This window comes from Trichechus manatus, unplaced genomic scaffold (genome assembly GCF_000243295.1).
Source record: "Trichechus manatus latirostris isolate Lorelei unplaced genomic scaffold, TriManLat1.0 scaffold00085, whole genome shotgun sequence".
Lineage (NCBI taxonomy): Eukaryota > Metazoa > Chordata > Mammalia > Sirenia > Trichechidae > Trichechus > Trichechus manatus.
Genome location: NW_004444021.1, coordinates 3103536 through 3129247, shown reverse-complemented (window position 1 = coordinate 3129247; position 25712 = coordinate 3103536). Strand labels below are relative to the sequence as shown.

Sequence of the window (25712 nt, the reverse complement as noted above, 5' to 3'; positions counted from 1 at the left end):
CGTTGTATTTCTTTTATGTTGAGGTTGCTTTTTCATGTTCTTAGCAACTTACCAATTTTTATGTTTTTTTTTTGCTTTTAAAAATATGACATAATCTGTTATTCACTTCAGCAATTTTCAAAACCTGTGGTCAACAAATTGGAGTTCACGATAATTTTTTTTCAGAAAAGTGTCCTTCCATAAGTTAATTTTTTACTGCTAATATTAAAATACATCTCTCAATTTTTATTAATATTTTATAAAAACATTTTAATATTATGCCTCTGACATCTCTAACATTATATAAATTTAGTTTTTTTTTTTCCAAGTTGACATTACAGAAGGTGAATGAAAGAGCATTGTCTACTGAGACATAATGGAAGCAGGTCTTTACTTGGAAAGGATCTTATGTCAGAGATCAATAAATATCAATTCAATCAATTTCTATATTCGATAATTTGCAGGAAAAAAATATTTATGTGGTATTTGTTTCAGGTACATCCAAGGAGCTGCATCTCCCAAAGACATGCTTATTCTTGTTGATGTGTAAGTATTAAATATTACCTCTTTATTTATAGACTGAAGAATGTGGGGGAGAGGATTTACAGATAGCAGTAATATGTTGAGACTGTGAAATGTGTGATAGGTTAAAAAAAAGACAAGGAATAATATGATAACTTTTATCTACAGACAAACAAGTCATATTAAGACAGAAATAAAACAAAAATAATCTTACTCATTGAAAATTACTTATATCAGAATTGTAAATCATGGCATGGTTCTCAATCTGAGCTTTTTGAACAGTTACTCATTTTTGCTTTATATTTTGAACAATGCTGAAGTACAGGCATTTCTAAAACTAAGTGGTCCTGATACAAAACAAAAACAAGAAAAACCCAAACAAGTAGAAGCACATAATTGGCACTTAGTTTTTAATGATTCAATCCAGTTTTAGGAATTTGACCAAAGAAATAGATAAATATTAAATTTCAAAACTGGAATGTTTTCAAGGGAAACACTGATACTCGAGAATGAACTCCAGGAGTTGTCATTTTATTTGTGTTACATTGCCTCAAGTTGAGATTGTATGTATGTATATATGTACACACACACACATATATAGATAGATTTTTTTTATTGATTCCCCTCCTTTTTCTAATAAGGTTGAAGATGAAGTGTAGAGCTTACTAAAATAATACATCCTACTGGGGAGAGTAAAATCAAGGAATTAAAAACATGAAGTGTAAAATCCTTAAATTACTTTACCTGAGAGAAAAAAAGTTTCTCCTCATATTTTCTTTGCCTCATTAGAAGAAATATTGGAGACAAATACATCCCTATTGCAGCCAGTTATTACTATTTGAAATTTTTCCCATTTTAAGATTTAACCAGAAGTAAACAAGTTCAATTTAATTCTCTAAAAGCTTAAAACCCACCCTGAAAAAGAGCAGATAAATGAGTTGGGCAAATGTAACTTAAATGTTAATTTTCATTTCATTCGTTAAAATTTATTTAAACCATATGCTATTTTAATTAAATTATTCTGGAGGTTGCATCCTATGGTAATCCTTATTATTCTTCTTAAGTATAAATATAAGTGGTGATGCAGTATATTATATCCCTGCTGGGTGTATGTTAATTTTCAGTAATAATTTCTCATATTAAAATCTGTGGAAGCCAAACTAATATACCAGGTTTGAAAATAAATACTCATTGAAATACCCATATTTCATTTTATTCTTTCAACAGAAATTTGTTGAGTTTCATACGTGTGATAACATAGAGAGTAAGATGATTGAGACATGATCACTGATTTCAAAGATAATTCAAATGTATTAGGGAAACTAAACCATATTTAAGTAACTAAAAGAATTATAGAATGTAGTTGATATCATAAAGTTTGATATAGCACTAAGGGAGTCTATAGGAGAGAGAGAGAGCACTTGATTTAAGGTTTTAGGAAAGACTTCATGAATGTCATAAAATTAAGATAGTCTTTAAGAATGGCTAAGATTTTACAAGGCATGGAATGGGAGGGCAGAGGAAAGAGTGGGATTTCAGGTGGGAGAATTGACAGAAGCGAAGTTGCACAGGGGGAACTAGGTGGAAGTGGTGGAGGAAGGAAAGAGAAAACTTTAAAACAAAGGCAGATCATAAAAGTATTTAAATGCAAGGCTATTCAGATAGTTGGTTAGTTAGAAGGTAACTATTTAGTAGCTATTAAAAGCATTGAATGAGGATATATTTCCAGAAGTTTCACCTGACAACATGTGGAAGAGAAGAGACTAAGATCTAGATAGGAGTAGCTGTTACCCTAGCTCAGCATCTTCAGGTAATGAGGCCCTGGGCTAGAATGGAGAGAGGAGTGGAGACATCACTGTCCCGGGAGCACTGTGAAGGGACTATGAATAAGGGAGATTGACTGGGTAGGAAGGCTGAGAGGAAGGAAGAAATTGTATGACTGATATCTACTTCAGTTAGTACCAAGGACAGAAAGATGAAAGACAAATATGTTTTATAAGAAATTAAATTGTCATTTTGCACATTGACCTGTAGTTGTTTCGCAGACAGCTAGAAGTCTAGAACTGTGAAAATGTTAGGAGCTGGAGATGTAGATCTGGGAGCTATCTGTAGAGTTGAGGTTTGGAGCTTTCCAAATAAGTGAGGTTATCAAGCATCACAGAATACGTAGAGACAAGAAAGATGAAGATTGAACCTTAGAGATTATTTTTAGGGTACAGAGTAATACATTTTGTCCATAACTCTATTATCACAGTTGTTATGTTGCTCTATAATTATTGGTCTAATCCAGTTAAGCAATGGATACCCTAAAGCAGTGATTATGCCTAGTAACCTCTGTAGCCCTCACTTCTAGCTCAGCTAAGAGATCTGGTATTCAGTACATAGTTCCTGAATAAGTGAATATGCCATGAGCATCTGTATTTTCTTAAAATAGTAATTTAACATGCAATTTTGATCATTTTAGTTAAAAATATATACATACTGATGCTGGTAGGAAAGAAAGGGAAGGTTTCTTATAATTTCCATTCTATCAAAATGTCTGACTTTTTCTACTACTGATTTTTAAAGACCAAATTATTTGAATATTATTTAAATGAGCTACAGTCAATGCATAAATTACCTTTCCTTATGGTGCCTGATGTCATTGATTAACTAAGTGTTGAGTAATACGTGTGGACTCATTGTCTGTTTATAGGAGTGGAAGTGTTAGTGGACTGACTCTTAAACTGATCCGAACCTCTGTCTCTGAAATGTTGGAAACCCTCTCGGATGATGATTTCGTGAATGTGGCTTCAGTAAGTACAAGATGACTGCGTTTTCCCTGAATTAAATCAGAAATTTCTCTCTCTTCCTGCTTTAAAGACTTTATAGGATTTTATCATAGATAAACCAAGCCAAACCAAACCCACTGCCATCTAGACAATTATGACTCATAGAGACCCTATAGGACAGAGTAGAACTGCCCCATAGGGTTTCCAAGGAGCAGCTGGTGGATTTGAACTGCAAACCTTTTGGTTAGCAGCCGAGCTCTTAACCATTGCACCACCAAGGCTCCTTATCGTAGATAGGCTGAGATATTTCTGATCTATTGAGGACTATAGTAATAAGTTGCTGTCTCAGTTACTGATTCCCCTGTACTTCCACACGGGGATCCTTTTTGAATTTCTAAGGGTTTAACACTGAGTGAAGTAACTGAAGTAATGAATATGATGGAATAGCATTCCACATAGTCTCCTACACTCCAGGGGAGCTTAAACAGGTAACAGGAGACCTTGTATTTATTGATACCATTGTAACTCCTAGTAACTTGCAATTTAGTAGTATGATTTTATGACAATTTTCTGTACCTTGTAATGCTTATTTTTCCACACTGGATGCATATCTATAGTGTATTATGTTTTTAAATTGTTTTTGTTATTAACACAATGGCCAACAGACTCTTGAATGTGCTCTTTTTGAAGTCTTATTTCCCCAGAACTTAGACCTTCCTATTCATAGATGGAAAGCACTGCACTCTGAAGTAAATAAATCAAGTAAAAATGAAATTTAGGTAAAACTTTTTATGGTGGAAAGGGTGATATAACTCTCTGGACAAAAATTGAAGATATTTTTGGCTCCAGCAGACCACTGGACATAGCACCATGCCTCAAAATATATATTAAAAAACAACATCCCAAACAAAGGATATCATCTGAAGCTAGAGACTTGGTTGCACATTTAAGAGACTGTCACAATGTTCTATAAGGCTGGCAACTTCCGGTAATGCAGTATGTGGTAGGTCCAAGTGGATCCTGTGGTCAAGTGTTTATTATTGGACCTCTATTGCCATAAAATGCATTGCTTGGTTTGAAGAGATATTATGCAGAATCTCATGAAAATAAATCTGGCAGTATGTGAACCCTGAAGATTAGTGGATACTAGATGAGACACTTTGGGTAGGAAAGGAAAATCCATAACTGGAGTGTATCAATAACATGTATTAATAACAAGAAAAACAAATTTTACCCCTCCTTCTGGGCCTAAGGGATCTAATATAATCAATTTACCATGAAGTGACTGATTATTATCCTTGAATTGCACTATTTTCAATAGGTTGTTTATCCACCAGTGACAGTAGCTATATCAAACATGGTGAGAAGGAGCTATGTGTTCAGGCCAATGCATATCCTCTATCCCTGCCCCAGGATGCACCAGTCATGGGCCCATTGTGCACACACTATGGTAGCCACAGACAGAGGCTAGATAACTTCCAATGAACAAATCATCCTATCTACCTGATTGTTCTGTACTTCCTCTGTGATAAATGTTCTCTACTGATCATTGATGTGATACAAAGGGATCTGTACATTTTGTACCTGTTCCCATAGGTCCATGCACATATTTCTTTGTCTGGGACTCTGTCTGGGCTTCTTTTCTAGGACTCTTCCAGTCTTGTTTCTTCCAGGCCCCTGAACAACCAGCCAAGCCATTTGCCACTGTGCATTTTCTTATCTCAGACTACTTGTTCCTTCACACTAAGTTGATGACCAGTTGTATTTTGCTTCAAGATCCTTCAAGATGCATTTCCATCATGTTCTCCCAGTATCTGCTTGTTCTTATTAGGAAGATCCTGCAGCTCTTTTGTTGAGTATTCTCTTTTATTTCCTAAAGCAGAGACTGAACATTTCCAGGTGGGCCATGCTGACACCTGACCTATTTGTTGCCTAGAAGTCCTAACGGGAGATGGGATCAGATCTTGAGGAAAGCAGGCTTCATCTTTCTTGGTTTCTAGGTGTGGAGAAGCTGCTACCCTCTAACTGTTCTTGTTTTTGTTGTATTCCATCATTTCCAACTTATAGCAATCCTATAGCGACCCTATAAAGGAACCCTGGTGACACAATAGTTAAGTGCCAGGCTACTAACCAAAAGGTCAGCAGTTGGAACCCACCAGCTGTGAACCCAACAGCCACTCCATGGGAGAAAAGACCTGGCTGGCGATCTGCTCTTGTAAAGATTACAGCCTAGAAAACCCTATAAGGCAGTTGTACTCTGTCCTGTAGGGTTACTATGAGTCACTATGGAGACCCTCTAACTAAGAGGAAGGGATTACTTCTGCCTGCCCAGAAGCTGTAGGGGAATCCGGAGGTTCAACCTTCTGAAGTACATCCACCAGATATCCTTGTCCTAGTCTCAGGGGGCTATTCCATGCCTATCAGTGCCCTGACTCTGGCATGGGAGAGTTAACCAGGGCTGTGAATTCAGCCTTCTTTATAAATCTGTGATTCTCAAAATAAAATTTTGAGCCTAATTTCTGGCACATATTGGCCTTCCCACTATAAGATATGAAAATTTCTTTATAAGATGCCATAGAAATCTTCGGGCTTTCCACTGTGGCTGTGTGTATAGTTAGCTGAACTGAACTTGTCATTGTCTTTGGTGAAATTTAACAGCAACCAACCAACTGCTAGCCATTATGATTATCATTGTACCCCACCCCCATCCCTCAAATGTTAGGAATATTGTGTAAGCCACTGCATTCCCCTTACATCTGTGTTCTGATCAAATTAGCCATAGATTAAAGTCTTAGTAATTGTGACGCTCTGGTATATGAGGGGTTTTCTTGACCCCAGTTAACTAAGTACACTCAGTTACCTTTGGAGTCTTTGTTAGCATCTGTGAGTAATTCAATTCTAGAATCCCATCCTGAGGATCTGTTTCCTAAGACTTCTACTGGTACCCACTGTCTTAGATGGGTTTTCCCCTGAAATAGACCATGAAACAAGGGTTTAAGTACAAATGGTGTATTTGGAAAGTAATTTCAGGAAAGATTGTTAGCGAAATGGAGAAAGAAAAACAAAGTAGAGACGCTAACTAACAAAGTATGCATTATCAATGAAGTACCAGTCTGAGCAACTGGGGCTTATTCATGCTGGAAAATTCTGGAAACTAGTATAGATCGCATGAATCCGAGTGATGCTTTCATGACCTGGGGTATTTAATGTTCATATCTGCCCCTAGGGACTGTTGATTCCCTGGCATTTCCAGACCACCATGTGCACAGGCAGAGGGCTCCCAGCATCCTTAGATGGTTAAAAGTTGGGCTGGCATGCATGGAAATATGGATTGGACACCAAAAGCAATTACCTCAGCTAGAAACTGAACAACACTATTAATAAATGTTTTAAAATAATTTATGATTAAACAGTAGGAATGGCTTTAAATGAATTTTATGCTTTCAAAATTTAGCTGACAACTAATGGTTCTTTTCTAGTTGAAACAGAGGACTTATGTGGGATTGACACTAGAATTCTTAATGCCTGATGAGTTTTAAAGACCATTTCTTTTCCTAAAATATGGTTTTCAACTATGCATTTCCTTTAAAAAATTGTTAACGTAAGAAACAGAATTATTTAGAAGCACAGTGGTATGGTTTTTTTTTGAGGTTTCTGTGAACTAGATTAATGCAGACTTTATGGGTGCATTAGCAGCGGTTTTACTGAACTTGAGCATCCTAATGTGTAGCTTACCTGTGTAAGCTAAACGCAAATGGGTAAACAGGATACGTTGCTTGCAGAAAGGGCTGGGGACACAATTGATCTGGGCTTAATGCACCTCAATGACTCAGTTTAAAAAATTATGAAAACATCTCAGTTATATTCTCAAAATAGGGAAGGAGAGTGATATTGAAGGATGCATAACTCACAATAATTATAAGGTGAATATTTCAGGAAAACATATGAAAAGTAATACTGATTCCCCAACTCTTTCCCTAAAGAAATTTATTACTGATCTGAGCTCCTAGTATATTGGCTTACTTTGTTTAAATTAGTTTAATTTACCTTACCCTCTTCAGTTATTTATGGTTTTTATTTACATAAGAAAAATTTTTGTCAACTATACTCTGAATGTTTTGTTAATAATACAGTTTTGTTTCGTTTCATTATTTCTGAATGTGCGTTAGTATATTTTCATGATAGAAGAGTCACTAAATGATGCTATGTGATCATATATTCCAAACATAGATTTGCTTTTGAGAAAATCAATGCAAACAAGACCCAAAGTAGACATATGTTCACTGTTTTTCTTATTTGCACATTAATCCTGAATTAAATCCTAAGTCATGGGTAATTATTAGAGTTAATATTTTTGAATACTGTTCATGTAGCAGAAACTGTTCTAAGTGCTTTTCAGGGTAACTCATTTAGTCTGCCCAACAACCATGTAAGGTAGGTAATATTATTGTTAATTTTATCAATGAGGAAATAAAGGTAGAGAGAATTCTAGTAACTTTCCAAAGGGAAAAGACAGGATTGGAGCACAACTATCTTGTTTAAGAGTCTATATTTGATAACAATAACAACAACAAAAAAAAGTATAAGTTTGATCAGGGCTTCGAATTGTTTCATTTCGGTTGAACTTCTGTTGAGAAATTTGCATTTCTAACAAGTTCCCAACAGATGCTAATGATTCCACCCCAGATATGCTGAATCAGAGTCTACATTTTAAAGAATGACCTGGGGATCTTGTTAAAATGTAGATTGTGAATAAACCAGTTCAAAACCCTGGTTTGAATCTTCAAGAAAAAGATAAAATAAGTTCACTAATTAGTTGTAGCTGAAACACTGAAAGAAATTGTAAAATAAAATAAAAATATCCTGTATTTGTTGCTCTTATCATACTTCATATATTCTTAATTACATTTATATAATACTTAGTATCAATCACATTAATTCACTAGATAAAATAAATTCTTCAGTTTTATTAGTTGTCATGCTTCATTTGTGGGAAAAATTGGCTGAAATTGATGTATTTAAAGAGAATACTTGTGCAACGTTTTGGTAAGACAAAGTTATATTTTTGTTTTTAACAGATTGGTACTTCTCATTAAATACACATTTAGCAATTTAATGAAAATACTTAGAAAGAAAATCCTTGAAAATATATTTATAATGTCAGGTTGTATGTGTGTCTGTGTGTTTATTTTTCTCATCTCTATGAAACTGGGAATCTAAGAAAGCTACAGTGTAACTTTAAGCTTTTGTAACTACAGGGATTCATAGTAATAAGACGCTGAGGAAACCTGAGCGTGGCTCTATAGTTAAATTTAACAGTAATTTGCCCACAAAGCCCTCATGCGTTTCTCTTTATTTTTATTCCGAAGATCACATCAGTCATACCAAGAGTAATGGCGCAATCTGCCCCAACACTTTTCCAAAGTTGCCCACTACTACCAGATAGAAAAACCAAGCAGCCTTTCACTTTTAGGTTTATATTTCTAAGTGTCTTCTTTTTTAAAATAATAGTAATTTTATGCTTAAATCTTATAGAAGATGTCAGAACTACTGCTTCATCATTTCCTGGTGTTTCTACTATCTCCCGAGCTGTTCTTTGTTGCAGAAAGGAAGCCTGCTGTTAGGGAAAGCTTAATTGCAAGCATAATATAGCTGTTTTCCCACTAATCCAGTTATACGCTTTGATAGAAGTAAATGGTAGATGATAGGAGCAGCAATTCAGTCGCAGCATGTTCTGATTTACAGGAGAAATTTCAAATGTTGACAGAGGGGGTGGAATTCGTTTTTGAACGTGATTGAGCTTGGAGTTTTAGGAGTAAAGTACTGGAAGCCAGTGGAGGATGAAAGGAAAATGGATACTGGTTGCAGACAATATTTTAGAAGTTAACAACTGAAGAAAGTGATTACATACTTCAACACAACCGCAATTTCCTTACTTAAGAATTAGGTTATAAATGTTATAGTTATGCTAAGGAACTTTGAGTCAGTTTTCTTCTAGGAAGCTTTACTAATTCTTGGTCATTATAAAATGGCTGTCTTTGTTAACTCAGCAGAAAAAAATAATCAAAATATAATTTCTTCTAATATCTTTGTTATTGGTTGTAGGAGAGAACTTTTTTTTTCTCCTAAAGTAAGCACCAACTTTTGTCCAGATCGTAGTCATTAGACAACAGTTCTAGAAGTGATAGTCTATAAACGTTAAGTGTAAACTGAGAAGTGAGGGAACATGGCTAAGCGGAGACTAGAGAGGTGAGCCCTTCTCCAGCTGGAATCTTTCCTCTAAATGCAACTCCTAAAAGTTTGCAGATTTTCTAGGGTACTTTCCTCTGTAAGTCTGTGATCATGTGTCTATACATATTTAAAAAAAAAGTTTTGTTTAGAATGTGATTTTCTAAAGATTGTAAAATTCTTTGTTTTCCATAGACTACAGAGCCAAAACCAAAACCAAACCTACTGCTGTCGAGTCGATTCTGACTCAACAGCAACCCTATAGGACAGAGTAGAATTGCCCCCTAGGGTTCATGGAAGCAGACTGCCACATCTTCCGCCTTCAGAGCGTCTTGTGGGTTCAAACTGCCGACGCTTCGGTTAGCAGCTGATCACTTTAACCACTGTACCACAAGGACTTTGAATAGGGATCAGGGAACCAATATTTGTTGGTCTACATCGAGTAAAGAACAACATGATGAAATCATTCAGCCTATACATCATACCTGCATTGACAACATTACTGATTCTCACCTCTAGTTGACTGACCTACTTCCTATTCTTCTTAGGCAATCCTGCTTCCTAGATACGCTAGTAGAATCGAATAGGAATAAAGCTCAACCTTTGAAACTGCTGTGTGACCTCGAGGAAGTAACCTAACATTTACAAATCTGTTTCCTCCTCTTTAAAATGGCCAGAATCATATTATCTTGCCAAACTGTTGTTGAGCACCTAATGAAATGACACATTTAAAATGAATATATATTATAATTGTTATTATGGTTATTATTACTGTTGTGTTTTTTTATTACTTTCCAACAATTTTCTACCAACTACTGGGAAACAAATCTTCATGAATCTGTCATGTTTCTTCATATCTAAACATAAGAGCCAAATTGCTCAGATTTATTTGCATTCCAGGATGGTAAAGATGGAGAAGTCTCCTTTCCCAGAAAAGATTTACATTGCAGGATAATAAAGGTATTTTTCTCACTCTGGAGGGGAGGATGGATTGGCTGTCGGCAGGTCCTACATAAGATCAGAAGCTTCCTTATCTCAGGGTTCCACACTTAGAATGCACCATACTGTCTGTGCAGGCAACATCTCATCCTCCTTGCATTTTCCTGTGGAAATTGGGAAGTGGGGAACCATGCAAACAAAAATGTTACTCTGGCTACAGCTAGCGCTCTGAGGAATAAACTGCCCTTTGGTTATACCCAGAGGCTTTGTATTTTTCTGCTAGTATCTATGAAACTGTAGCAAGTTCACTTGTTAGACACTTTAATAACAACTAATGTTAGAGTTGGGGCTTGCTTTAAGTACTGAATCTCATTGTTCACACAACAGTTTGGATTGTTACTTTCTTATATGCTTTAAATTCCAATTGTCCTCCTAAAATCTATCTGATGTGTTACAAAAACATGTTTTTTTTTCCTTAGAGTAAGGCCATTCCTACTCTGCGTGTGATAATGAGCATAGTTGTTAAAGTTATGGCACGATTTGAACTCGCAAGCAATTTCTCCATCCCAAAACTTGAAATATTTTTTAAAATGGGCCTTCTTTTTGCCCGAGCTCAGTAAAATAATATATATATAATATATAATAATCAATAAAATAATAATATATATATATGGCATGGCAATACAGTGTTGTGACAAATAAATTCTAGGAGAGTAGTTCCATTTATGTTTTATAAAATAAAATCATCCATCTAGATTTCAGGAAGAATTTATGTTGAGCCACATCTCATGCTTGTCAACAGACAAGAAGATTGTAGCTTATACCCTTGCTGCTTAAAGTGGAGCTAGTGAACAAGCAGCTTGAGCATCGCCCGGCAACTGTAGAAACGCAGACTCTCAAGCTCCACCCTAGACCTAAGACACCAGAATCTACAGTTAGCAGTCTTTTGCATCGATTCCCATCACCTTACTGTTAAATGTATGCTTTTGGTGGGTTTTATTTCATTATGGAAAGATGAAGTCAGGCTACATTGTTGTTGTTAGCAGCCATTGGACTCTCCTTTAACTCATGGAAATCCCATGCACAATGGAAGAAAATGCTCCGTTTTCCTGAGCCATCCGCATGATCTGTTAGGATTGGACCATTGTGATTCATAGGCTGATTTCTGGAAGTAGATCACCAGGTATTCCTTCCTAGTCCATTTTAGCCATCTCAATGTGGAAGTTATGCTGAAATTCGTTCAGCGTCATAGCAACACATAAGCCTCCACTAACAGCTCAGACAGTCAGGTGGTAGCAGCACTTGAGGAGCATCGGCTGAGAATCGAACCTGGGTCTCCCACATGGAAGGGGAGAATTCTACCACTGAACCACCACTGCACCCAGCTTACGTTGTTGTTGTTGTGTGCCATGGAGTCGATTCCGACTCACAGCAACTCTGTAGGACAGAGAAGAACTGCCCCCATAGGTTTTCCTAGGCTATAATCTTTATGGCAGTAAATCACTAGGTCTTCTCCCCTGTGGAGTGGCTGTAGGTTTGAACCCCTGACCTTTTGGTTGGCAGCCAAGTGCTTAAGCATTGCGCCACCAGGGCTCGTTAGATTACATTAGGCAGGTACGTTTAGCAAATTCCAGAAGGCTTCTGCCTGGAGCTTGTTATAACTAAACATGTTTATCATTGACTTAGATATTAAGATCTTGATAATTCATAGAATTACTAATACTGTGGATGTTTATGAATATTTTTATTCTGTACTTTTTTGCTTTTGGGGTTATTAATTAAAAAGAAAAAAAAACAGGAAGAAGTAGTGGAGTAATAGTCATTAAAAGAGCTGAAGTTCACTTCCTCCTATATTCCTAGTTTTTCTTTTTAAGGTGAAGATGGGCGCTTTTAAAAACTATTTGAATTTAAAAGACATGTAAAGAAATTACAGAATATGAAGAAAAGGACACATTTAAGGATTATAATAGGACAAAGGAATCAAGGTTATTTAGTTTTACAAAAAGAGATTGATGGAGAATAACTTAATTGCTTCACAAGTATTAGTAAAGTTTATTAGAAAGTGTTGACAAGCATGATAAATATTTTTTCCATTAATTATATGGTACCATAAAGATAGACTTTGGTGCTTAGAAATTAGTTGCATCTGTAGTTTTAGAAATTGCAAAGTAATATTCAAGGTGAAGCAGAGGGAATACTTTTATTCTATGACTGTGCTATTGTTTTTAAAAATGTAAAATTTGTTGACTTATTTGCTTAGACTTGAAGGACTGTGAAAAGATGTCATGCCCAAATAAGCACAGATGTGTGTCAGTACTTATTGGGTAAAACTTTTCAAAATACATATACTCATTTAATGTTGAGGGTAGATAGAGTGACATCATTTGGGCTGACCTGGGCTAAAGATTTAGCAGATTTTGTCACAGTTATTTAAATTAAATTTAGCTATCATATTTGCTACTAATTATTTAGAATACAACTGTCATGGTGGTGTAGTGATTAAGAGCTCAGCTGCTAACCAGAAGGTTGGCAGTTTGAATCCACCAGCTGCTTTTTGGAAAACCTATGGAGCAAAAAAAAAAAAAAAACTCTGTCGTCGAGTTGATTCTGTATCATAGCTACTATATAGGACAGAGTAGAATTGCCCCATAGGATTTCCAAATGCTTAACCACCGTACCACCATGGCTCCCCTAATTATTTAGCAGGATTAAAATTCAAACAAAATTAAATTATAAACTCAAACTATATTAAGGTAACTATTAATAGGAAGTGTGTACTTTAATCTTAATTGTTGGATAGCAAAATCTAATGGAGTAAATTTCAGCAAATTCCCAGTGGAGTTAAAAAAAAAAGAATTTTGAGAATTTTGATGCATACACTATAGCTTGAAAAACATATGCTAAGATATGAAATTTTTTTTAATTGAAAATTTTTTGTTGTGTGTTCCATTGTAAAGCGCTTTGTCATGAAGTGACAAATGGCATGTTAAGTTGTCTTATAAATTTCAGATACAAATATTGACACTTGTTTTTTCCCACAATTCATACACTCTTCTAATGTTTTTGTTTAGGAATTCATGCCTATTGCACACTTTACCCTATATTTCAAAATACAATTTTTTTTTATTCATTCCTAAAATCTTTCTTTCTTAACCCTATGCTCTATTGATAGATCTTTTCCATATTCATTTTTTCTCATTAATTTACACCACAGTCATGCTGTAGGTTTTTCAAATATATATGTTTAATCTCGGTGGAAATTCATTTAAGTGAATATAATTACTTTAACCCTAATTGGTAACTTTCATCAACTGTTTTTATTGATTCCATGTTCATTTCATGTTTCACGGAAATTAGTGGTGATGCTAATGAGCTTGCTTAATAATTAGATCTGTCATTTCTGTTAGGTGCATGTCTTATGTATGAGCAGGTTCAAAATCACCCCTGTTTACCACGAGTCTTGATGTTTCTGAGTCTAGATAGTAGCTGCATGCTTTTCCCCTCAGTTTGTTTTGGTTTTTGTCCAAGTGCTACTTTATCAGAGAGGCCCATCCTTGACTACCACATCTCCAATAGCATTCCAGTTTCACTTATTCTCTATTACTTTCCCTCACTTCACTTTTCTTTATAGCATTTCTCTGCACCTCATATTTTATATATGTCTTTATCCTTTAATGTGTGTGTCCCTGTACTCCCCACTCCCCAACTATGCATGCTCCTTTGAGGGCAGAGACACTATCTGTTTTGCTCAAATGTCTCTGAATATAGAAAATTTCATGGATCATAGTTAATAATCACTAAATATTAGTTGAATGAATAGGAATGAATGCCTTTGGAAAGGGGCATGTGATCCTTCTTGAATTAACTAATTTTTGTCATTCATAAAACTGAACCCACTGCTATGGAGTTGATTCTGACTCATAGTGACCCTACAGGACAGAATTGAATTACCCCAAAGGGCTTCCAAGGCTGTAATCTTTATAGAAGCACACTGTGACATCTTTCTTCTGGGGAACGGCTGGTGGGTTCAAACCATCAACTTTTTGGTTAGCAGCTATGCACTTTAACCACTGCACCACCAGGGGTCCCTTTGTCATTCATAGCAATGCTGAAAAAAGTACTTCATAGACAGCAGAATTTTGTAACTGATTTTAATCAACAATAAATATCTGTGTTTTTATATAACTACAGCTATCCTCAGAGCCCTGGTTGCCTGGTGGTTGAGCCCTCAGCTGTTAACTGAAAGATCAGCAGTTCGAACCTACCAGCTGCTCCAAGGGAGAAAGATGTGGCAGTCTGCTTCCATAAAGATTTACAGCCTTGGAAACCCTATGGGGCAGTTTTACTCTGTCCTATAGGGTTGCTATGAGTCTAAATCGACTCAACAGCAATGGATTTGATTTTTGGTTATCCTCACACATATCTTCAGTAATGCAGTATCTCTACTCAGAAAAAAACATTATATATGTATATCATTCTGTTTGTATTATTTAATCCTTTGTTACTGTATTTTTTTCTCCTTAATTTTTTTTTGATGGCGTGTGTTTTCAGTATTGGAATGCATGTTTACTGATTGAATGTGTTTAAATTTATTATTGGTAATATGGATTTGTGTGACATTAATGATATTGTTCAATAATTTCTGTATTCTGTTGGATCACCTTTCTTTGGAATGGGCACAAATATGAATCTCTTCCAGTCGGTTGGCCAGATTTGTGTGACATTAATGATATTGTTCGATAATTTCTGTATTCTGTTGGATCACCTTTCTTTGGAATGGGCACAAATATGAATCTCTTCCAGTCGGTTGGCCAGGTAGCTGTCTTCCAAATTTCTTTGTGTAGACTAGTGAGCACCTCCAGTGCTGCATCTGTTTGTTGAAACATCTCAATTGGTATTTCTCAATTTCTGGAGCCTTATTTTCACCATTCCCTTCAGTGCAGCTTGGACGTCTTCCTTCAGTACCATTCGTTCTTGATCTTGTGCTACCTCCTGAAAATGTTGAACCTCGAGCAGTTGTTTTTGGTACAGTGACTCTGTGTATTCCTTCCATCTGCTTTTGATGCTTCTTGCCACATCCAGTATTTTCCCCGTAGAGTCCTTCAGTATTGCAACTCGAGGCTTGAATTTTTTCTTCAGTTCTTTCAGCTTGAGAAATGCCAAGCGTGTTTTTCCCTTTTGGTTTTCTAGCTCCAGATTTTTGTATAATTCATTATAATACTTTACTTTGTCTTCTCAAGCCGCCCTTTGAAACCGTTTGTTTAACTCTTTTACTTCATCATTTCTTCTGTTTACTCTAGCTACTGTACTTTAAAGAGCAAGTTTCAGAGTCTCTTCTGACATCCATTTTGGTCTTTTCTTTCTTTCCTGACTTTTTAATTACATTTTGCTTTCCTCATGTATGATGTCCTTGATGTCATCCCACAGCTCATCTGATCTTTGGTCATTAGTGTTCAGTGCATCAAATATATTCTTGAGATGGTCTCTAAATTCAGGTGGGATATATTGGGGTTTGAACTTTAAATCTTATGGACTTGTTCTAATTTTCTTCAGCTTCAGCTTGAACTTGCATATGAGCAATTGATGGTCTGTTCCAGTCAGCCCCTGACCTTCTTCAGACTAATGATATTGAGCTTTTCCATCATCTCTTTCGACAGATGTAGTCTATTTGATTCCTGTGTATTTCATCTGGTGAGGTCCATGTATATAGTCACCATTTATGTTGTTGAAAAAAGGTATTTGCAATGAAGAAGTTGTTGATCTTGCAAAATTCTGTCATGTGATCTCTAGTGTCATTTCTGTCATCAAGACCATATTTTCCAACTACCGATCCTTCATTACCAACTTTCCCATTCTAGTCACCATTAATTACCAGTCTTGATTGCACGTTTGATCAATTTCAGGCTGCAGAAGTTGGTAAAAAACCTTCAGTTTATTCATCTTTGACCTTAGTGGTTGATGCATAAATTTGAATAATAGTCATATTAACTGGTCTTCCTTGTAGGTGTATGGATATTATCCTATCACTGGAAGCATTGTACTTAATTAATGCTTATTTAATTAATTCATATTTGCTTAATTAATGTGATGCCATTCCTCTTCAATTTGTCATTCCCAGCATAGTGCAGCATAGGATTGTCCAATTCAAAATGGCCAATACCAATCCATTTTCAGCTCACTAATGCCTAGGATATCAATGTTTATATGTTCTATTTCATTTTTGATGACTTCCAGTTTTCCTAGAATCATACTTCGCACATTCCTTGTTCTATTATTAATAGATGTTTGCAGCTGCTTCTTCTCAATTTGAGTCGTGGCACATCAGCAGATGTAGATCTTGAAAGCTTGACTTCATCCATCTCATTAAGGTCAGCTCTACTTTGAGGAGGCAGCTCTTCCCCAGCCGTGTTTTGAGTGCCTTCCAAACTGAGGGGCTCATCTGCCAGCACTCTATCAGACAGTGTTCTGCTGCTATTCATAAGGTTTTCACTGGCCAATTTTTTCAGTAGTAAGACTGCTAGGTCCTTCTGCCTAGTCTGTCTTAGTCTGGAAGCTCAGCTGAAACCTGTCCACCATGGGTGACCCTAAAGTAGTGGTAGCATAGCTTCCAACATCATAGCAACACTCAACCTACTGCAGAATGACAAACTGACAGATGAGTGGTGGTATTTGGAAGACAGCTACCTGGCCAACAGACATTAAGAGATCCACATTTGTGCCCATGCCAAAGAAAGGTGATCCAACAGAATGCAGAAATTATCAAATAATATCATTAACATTCACTCACAAGTAAAATTTTGCTAAAGATAACTCAAAAAGCAGTTGCAGCAGTGCATCAACAAGAAACTGCCAGTAGTTCAAGCCAGATTCAGAAGAGGACGTGGAATGAGGGATATCATCGCTGATGTCAGATGGATCGTAACTGAAAACACAGAATACCAGAAAGATGTTTAACTATGTTTTATTGACTATGCAAAGGCATTCAGCTATGTGGATCATAACAAATTATGGGTAACATTGCTAAGAATGGGAATTCCAGAACACATCATTGTGCTCACGAAGAACCAGTACATAGACCAAGAGGCAGTCATTCGAACAGAACAAGAGGATACCGCGTAGTTTAAAGTCAGGAAAGGTATGCATCAAGGTTGTATACTGTCACCATACTTATTCAATCTGTATGCTGAGCAAATAATCCAAGATGCTGGAGTATATGAAGAAGAACATGGCATTAGGATTGGAGGAAGACTCATTAACAACCTGCATTAGGCAGATGACACAACCTTGCTTGCTGAAAGGGAAGAGGACTTGAAGCACTTACTGAGGAAGATCCAAGACTACAGGTTTCATTATGGATTGCACCGCAACATAAAGAAAGGAAACATCTTTACAACTGGACCAATAAGTAACATCATGATAAATGGAGAAAATATTGAAGTTGTCAAGGATTTCATTTTACTTGGATCCACGGTCAATGCCCAAGGAAGCAGCAGTCAAGAAATCAAATGACATATTGCATTGAGCAGTTATGCTGCCAAAGACCTCTTTAGAATGTTAAAAAGCAAACACATCACTTCGAGGGCTAAGTGCTGCTGACTCAAGCCATGGTATTTTCAGTCGCCTCATATGTATGCAAAATCTGAACAATGAGTAAGGAAAACCAAAGAAGACTTGATGCCTTTGAATTATGGTGTTGGCAAAGAATATTGAATATACAATGGACTGCCAGAAGAATAAACAACTCTGTCTTTGAAGAAGTACAGCCAGAATGCCCCTTAGAAGCAAGGATGGTGAGACTCATCTCACATACTTTGGACGTTTAATCAGGACAGATCAGTCCCTGGAGAAGGACATCATGTTTGGTAAAGTAGAGAGTGAGCGAAAAAGAGGAAGTCCCATAATGAGATGGACTAACACAGTGGCTGCAGCAATGGGCTCCAGCATAACAACTATTGTGAGGGTGGCACAAGACTGGGCAGTGTTTTGTTCTGTTGTGCGTGGGGGTTGCTATGAGTCAGAAATTACTCAAAGGCACTTAACAACAATCAATATGGATTTTGAAAAATATGATCTGGCAATACAATCAGCCAATGAAGTGAGTGGCACTTTGGTGCCACCAAGCTGTGGCATGACAGTATGCCACTGAGAACTAGGTAGATAATTTATTGCTGGTGCCTTTCCATTATGCGACACGAGGAACCTCTGTTTTTCCAGATATGACACAAACCCATCTGGGCTCCCTAACTATCACTCAGGAAAGCCACAATTATGCTTGCAAGCCTTACTTCACAGAAATGAAGGGGGAAAAAGCAAAAGTTTACAAAACTAACGCATCCAGGATGCATCGCCTAATAGAATGCTCAACCTACACAACAAGGAGGCTCCAACTCTGGTCTGCTGAGCTTCACACATTTCAAAAGGGACCCAGCTTGACACTAAATGCATTAGAACTGGAATAATGCCTCGCTTCTGAGGTACGGAGGCATACAAAGTGGCTGGCATACTGTTTATCCCAACGGTAACAAATTAAACAAACTGAGCCATCACCTCACTATACTGCTGTTTGTTCAGCTAGAAAACTTTTCCCCAAGTAATCAGCTTCAGGACTACTGAAACTATTGGACATATTGCTCAGCTTCACATCACAGTGTTGGTAAAGTGGAATGGATCAAAGAGTATGTGATCAGTTGATCATTTTATTAAAGTTTAGTCTTCAGCAAAAAATGCTAGCTAACGCAATTAGTCAATGAAAGGTACTGACAATTCATAAAATTATATAAAAATTAATACATATGTAAAAGTTTACCTCACTAGCATTCAAGGAAATGTAAATTAGAATAATGAAGTATCTTGTGTACTTATAATTTAGCAAGTAAAAATGCCCAGTGTTTATGAGAATACAGTGAGGCTGGCACATATGTACTTTAAATCGGCACAGAACTTATGGAAAAAAATTTGGCAATAGAGCAAGAAGCTTAAAATTATTCTTAGCTAGGAATATGTCCACATGTGTATAGATAACTGTTATCAGCTCTTTTCTCTGTGTTTTAGGGCAATTAACATTTTTGTTGGTTTCTTTATAATCTTTTCTAGTTTGCAAATTTATTATGAAAAATAAGAAAATAAAAGTAAGCAAAAACTATTTTTAATAGAAAGTATATGCATAAAATCCAAGCGTAACCAAGATTTTGAAGATCATAACGCTTGTTCCCATTTCTTTTATTTTCCTGCGTCGCCATCTTGTGGCCAAAGTCTGGGATAGCTTCTGACACTTTAATTTATGATTGTACTGCCTAATGTCCAATGATTAATTCTCTGGGTTGCAAACAAAAAAGTTGGATGTTGGCCTCCACTCAGAGGGACCTTGGAAGAAAGTCTTGGTGATCTACTTCTAAAAAATCAGCCACTGAAGACCCTATGGAGCCCAGTTCTACTCTGACATACATGGGGTCGGCATGAGTTAGAATTGACTCCACAGCAACTTTTCTATTTAATGCTGAAATTTTTATTATTTAAGAGTCTTATTTAATTTAAATTATTGACTTAAATGAGTTGTATGCTATGTTATATAAGTTGTTTATTATAGGTAAGTTATGTAATGAACTTCTTTAATGTTTTGTAATTCAAATAATATCTATATTCCAAAGTACACAGGTCTGAATTTAAGTTCTTATTCTTGCTGATCATCTACACATCTTTAGCCCAAGATTTATACTACCTTTATTTTACAGGCAAAACAAGAGAGAAACAGAAAATTAAAACATGTCCTAAGAAATAATTTATATATTGAATAATTTTTCAAAAATCAAAGGATTATAAATTATGCCCTTTTGGCCCATTAAAAATGTGTTCTGACTAAACAGGGTACAAGTGTGCTAAATCCAGTCTGCCGCTGTAACAGCTTAGAAGACAAGGATAAGAACAAGGTTTATGGCAGGATGGAAATTAAAGGCAGGGTTGGTGGAGAGACAAAAGATTAGATGGGACACTTCTCTTTCTTTGTAGTTCCAAGCGGAAGAATATCACTGTCAGAGTTTCTTTTATCCCTGTTCTTAGTGTTTCTAATGGAAAATGATGGAGCCTACTAGCCTTCCCAAAGGGAGACTCAGTGCTCTGTGATGTTGCGTTGCAGCTGCCATTCCTAGACAAGTGACCCTCTTTGGGAAGTTTAGCTGCTTTGACTTTTGTTGTGTATCAAAGTAATGCCATTATCTCATCACTTGTATCCTGGGAAAATGCAATGAGCAGCAGAATCCTATCATAAGAGATATTTCGTACAACAATCTTATTCATCAGAGGGCATCAGAACAAAAATAGATACTGCCTTTTCAAAGCTAAGAGTTAAAGTTACTTCCTTTGTGAAACTGACAACTTGTTTTGACCTTAAAGTATGTTTTGATTTGATTCCTGTGTCTTGACTATGAAGTTTGATAATAGGAAGAAGGTCTTTTGGAAGGATTGAGATTTACCGATCATGGTTATCTCAGAGACTGTTTCAAATACTGCACTAGTGTCTGAAGGACACTTGTATAGTTCCATTAGTGAACTTTTGCTGCTGTTGTTATTTTTAGTTGCCCTCAAGTTGGCTTCAACTCATGGCAACCTTATAGATAATAGAAATAAACAGTGAAGCTCACTAAAGCCCATGTTTGTTTATTTGAATCTTTCTCATGAATTAAGAATCCTTTCAGATTTTGGTGTTGAGTATATTATTTTTTAACTATTATAATAATAAAATAATCCTTATAGTTAACAGTTTAACATTTACTATAAGACAGACTCTATGCTGGGTGTTCTATGTACGTTTTCATTTGACTATTTTATTAGTATCTATTTGAACCAAATATTTAGATTTATGAATGTGCAAGTTTAACCACATATTACAAAGCTAAAACACAAATCCATTGTCCTCTTCTTGTAAGTCTAAAGCTTGATTATTGGTCAACATTTTTCATGGGCTTCTAATTTTCTTTAACTCCATATCCCAATGTTAAATTAAAAGAGCATACATTTATTCAGTAAATATATACCTATTATATGCCAATTACTGAGGATGCAATCGTGAAATAGACATTTTCTTTGACCATGTGGGACTTACAATCTGATGGAAAAGTCCATTTACTAAAATATCATTTAAAGAAATATAAAATTATAGCTCTATGGTGTTTCATATATATATATAAAAATATATATAAATATATAAAATACATAGGCTTAGGAGAGCCAATCACACCATTATATGAGTGATTTGACCTGTCAGAGACAATCACGAAGGCTTTTATGAGGAACTTATATCAAGCTAAATGGGACAACCTAGTAAAGAAGAGAGGAAAAGTGTTGTAGTTAAAACCAACAGCATGTGTTAAAGGGAAGAAGTGTAGGCAGAGGGACAGCATGTGTAGAAGGAGGAAAGTGTTTGAGCCAGAAGGTCTGTAATATATAGAAGGAGAAAAAGAATGGTGATATGCTGAGTAAAGATACCAAGTCCTCTGTGATTTCTACCCCAGAGTCTCATGTTAACCCACACTCCTTCTTGGCATGCTAGCCAAGATTTTTCTGAGCAGTTCTAATAAGGGACCCACTTGCTTAAATATTTTTTGATGAGGAAAGGAGTTGGTATGGTGTTAGTTTGAATTTCTAACTCCATAAGGTTAGTTAAATGTGCATTTTTAAAAGAAATATTTTCTTAATGGATGGCAAAAATAAAACTCCTCAAATTAGTCTTTTGAGTCACCTTACACAGTTCCAAAGCTTCGTAATGCTTTATTATTAAAACTTTGCCCTAAGGTTTTCAATAGGTGGTTTGTGAATTAAAATCTGGACAGATGTTACCAAAGACTACAATTGCACTAGTGAAAATAAACCTGTTCATTTTTTTTTCTGTTCTAAAAGCAGATGCCAATAAGGTATCTGTGAAATATATCTTACCTAATTTAGAATTTTAAAAATTTCTCATCAATTTCCTATAAGATTTAGATCTGCAAAAGGGATTTATAATTTGTAAGTTATTGCTTTTCTCTGCATTATTTATGAGTTTCATTATGAGTATAATTGTAATATTTCTGTTATACACTGCTGAATTTGTATTTAATGAATTGAATTTACATTTAATCAGTTTGTGTTAAAGGGGCTTGTTGAGATGCTTCACTTTTCCCTATTAAAAGCAGGTGAAGACCAACTGAAAGACTCAGGGCAATACATTATTCATCATTCACCTTCTGCATAACTTATAACTTTATGATGATTCATGGTTTAACTAAATCAGCTAATAACATTCCCTTAACCATTTCTAATGATTCTCTAAGGTCAGACATTTTATTATTACTATGTTGGAAAACTATTTTCTTACTTACTAATGAGAGGGGTTCTCACATTCTTTTGATTTTAAAATGTAACATGTAGAATAAGATTAAGTCACATTGTCAAATGATGAAGTGTTGAAGGAGGCAATAGGACATAGGACTGATCATTTGGATCTAAAGGTACTATGTTTTTAACATTTGAATTTCTAGAAAATAATAAAACTGTTTTGTCCATCGTATATAATGTACTTGAAAGTAGTGTTTCAAAACAAAAACAAAAAAGGACTCAAATTATTTATCTATGTGGGACAATTCCTGTTTTTTCTCTCCTCTTTTCAAATCTTCCATCTCCTTCCATCTTCTGATTATCTTGCCTTGTTTCCATTGGAGGAGACAAAATCTACATACCTCCTGCCTCCTTACCTACCTTCCACTCTTTTTTCCTAAAAACATATAAGTGGATAGGCATTCGCCTGGAGATCCATTCCTCTACGCGCCTCTGCAAGAACTTTGGTTTTCACCTCTCACTCCCTATCTCCTGCATCTTTATCCTACTCTCTTTAATATCAATCCCCTCGTGCTCAAGGACCTCCAGCTCTAAAGAAGCCTTTCTTGATCCCAGCTCCTCTAGCTCCCCCTCCATTTACCACCATATTTTTATGCTCTGCTTCCCAGCTAACACACCTCCCATATGGTCATCAGTGCCGTCACTTTGGGTTCTGTTCCTACACAAACTGCCTTCATAAGATCAACAATGGAGTCAATATTGCTAAATCCAATGTGCACTTTCCAGTCTTCTTCTGTGTCTCTGAGCTGTGATGTTTTCTTCTTGAGACATTTTTTTCTCCCTCTTAGATTCCATGACAGTCCAATCTCCTGATTTCCCTTCTGTCTCCATGTGAAATTAACTGTTACCCAATTTTTGCAGGTACTCCTCCTCTATTTCACTTTCATTCAGATGACTTTAACTCAAATGACTATGCTGAAGACTCCCTATTTGTTATTTTTTACCGCATACTCTTCTGAGTCTCAGGCTTTACATCTTCACTAGAATATCTCACATGTATTGAAAATTCACCCTGACTTGAACTCTGTGTTCTCGTCCCTATTCCTTTAGTCTTCCCCTTCTCAGGAAATGACGTCTGGCCATCCAGATGCTCTTGTCAGAAATCCAAAGTCAGACCTGGGAAGTCACTTAAGATACTGCTTTCTTACTTATCCACATATACAGTCCACCACCATGTTACATTGATTCTTTCTTGAAAATATATCTGAATCCTCATTTTCTGACTAACTCCATGAATGACAAAACTGCTATATATTTTCAGCTAAACTACTGCAATAGTCTCGTAATTATTCTTCCTCCTTTAAATTTTGTTTTTCTTAGATCCATTTTCCACACAGCAGCCAGGGTGACTTTTTAAAATTCTAGAATAAATTATTTCGCCTGTGACTTCAAATTTTTCAGTGACTTTCCATTTGACAGAGAATAGAATCACAATGCCCCAGCGTTTCCATTAGACTGCATGTGATCTGGCCCCTCTCTCCCTCTCCAAACTCATTTTATATGACTTGTGCTCACATGCAACATGGCTAAACCACCCTTCTTTATGTTTCTCTAAAAGGCTTTCCCCATCCCAGCCCATATCAAGGCTTTTGTACACATTATTCCATTTTTCTGGAATGTTATTCCTCCATATTCTTCACTGGAACATTTCTCTGGAATCAGAGGAAATGCCATTTCTCAAGGAGAGTTTACCTCAACTACTTACCATGTAAATTAGAACACCCTTCCCCATGTTTGCACTATTGAATATCATTAGTTTATTTTATAGAACTAATCATAATTTATAGTAATATATTTGCCTAATGGATTTGTAAATTGTCCAGTACACCTTATAATTAGACTTTAGTGATCTTCTGAGAAAAAAGAATGATGTAAAATATTTACAAGAATATATAATCACCTATAAAATTTATATTTTTTCTCTTGTGACCCACTCATTAAAATTACGTTTTTGATCTTAAAATACCTTCAACAGTTTATGTGACTAATCCCCTGCTTTCTGACAAGTATGTTACTGTAATTATTTCAGTTTTACAGAATCAGTCTAGCCCAGAGAGCCTGAGTGACTTACACAAATTTCAGAGTTAACATATGAGGCAATGGTTCCACTCATCTCAGTATCCTGGATCTTATTGCAGTGCTCCTTTGTTTTTATCTTTCTGGAAATGTCCAGTGAACTATGTGAATACTTTTTATAGGGTTGGTGAAGTAACTTTGGTGATTATTCTTAAATTTCCCAGTATAGGCTTCTGTCTCCTGCCGTAGCCTCTTTGTTGTCAGGTCTTCGTCACTTACAGCAATAACTATCTGCAATGGTCGGCTAGCCCATCTGTCGCCCTGTCTCTGTGTTTCACTTGCAGTCTTTATATACCCTACAGAGTGATATTTCTAAAAGTCCACCAGTTGTTCTTGATTTTTCCAGATTGTTTTCCCAAATTAGCCCCCACTTTAGAAAGGCTCTGCCATCACATTTCAAAACTACTAAAGCTCCATTTCTGTCGTTGATTATGCTATTTTCCCACCCAGACTTTCCTTACGAGAGTTAGGCAAAATGCTCAACTTCTGCCTGCATCCTAGGATGGCATCATCGTATCTTTTCTGGGTTCTGAGTATACTTCACTGTTTCTTGTTCTTTATCTAAATGCTCATAAAATTTGAGAGTTGTAAGGGACCTCATCTCACTGAAATCCCAAATTTTATAAACAGGGAAACCAAGCTTCAGGAACGTAAATGACAGATTCAGGCCTGCAGTATTAGTTGGTGGCTTACATGAAAATTGCTGTTGGACTCTTAGTGCACTTTTTGTTACCAGTCTGCTCACCTATCCTTTAGAATGAGAAAGCCATGCACTGGATTGAGAAACATAAAACACAAATTCAATGGAAATTATGTGTAATTTTAATG

General features: G+C 36.0%; 1 protein-coding gene across 1 annotated transcript in view; it reads left to right on the top strand.

Annotated features, from left to right (window-relative positions):
- The window catches only part of CACNA2D1 (calcium voltage-gated channel auxiliary subunit alpha2delta 1), a 537607-nt gene that overhangs the window by 407920 nt on the left and 103975 nt on the right, over window positions 1–25712 (top strand). Inside the window, exons 9-10 of the mRNA XM_004381473.2 lie at window positions 475–525; window positions 3197–3296. Of these exons, the coding sequence (XP_004381530.1) occupies window positions 475–525; window positions 3197–3296 (151 nt within the window). The remainder of the gene's footprint in view (window positions 1–474; window positions 526–3196; window positions 3297–25712) is intronic.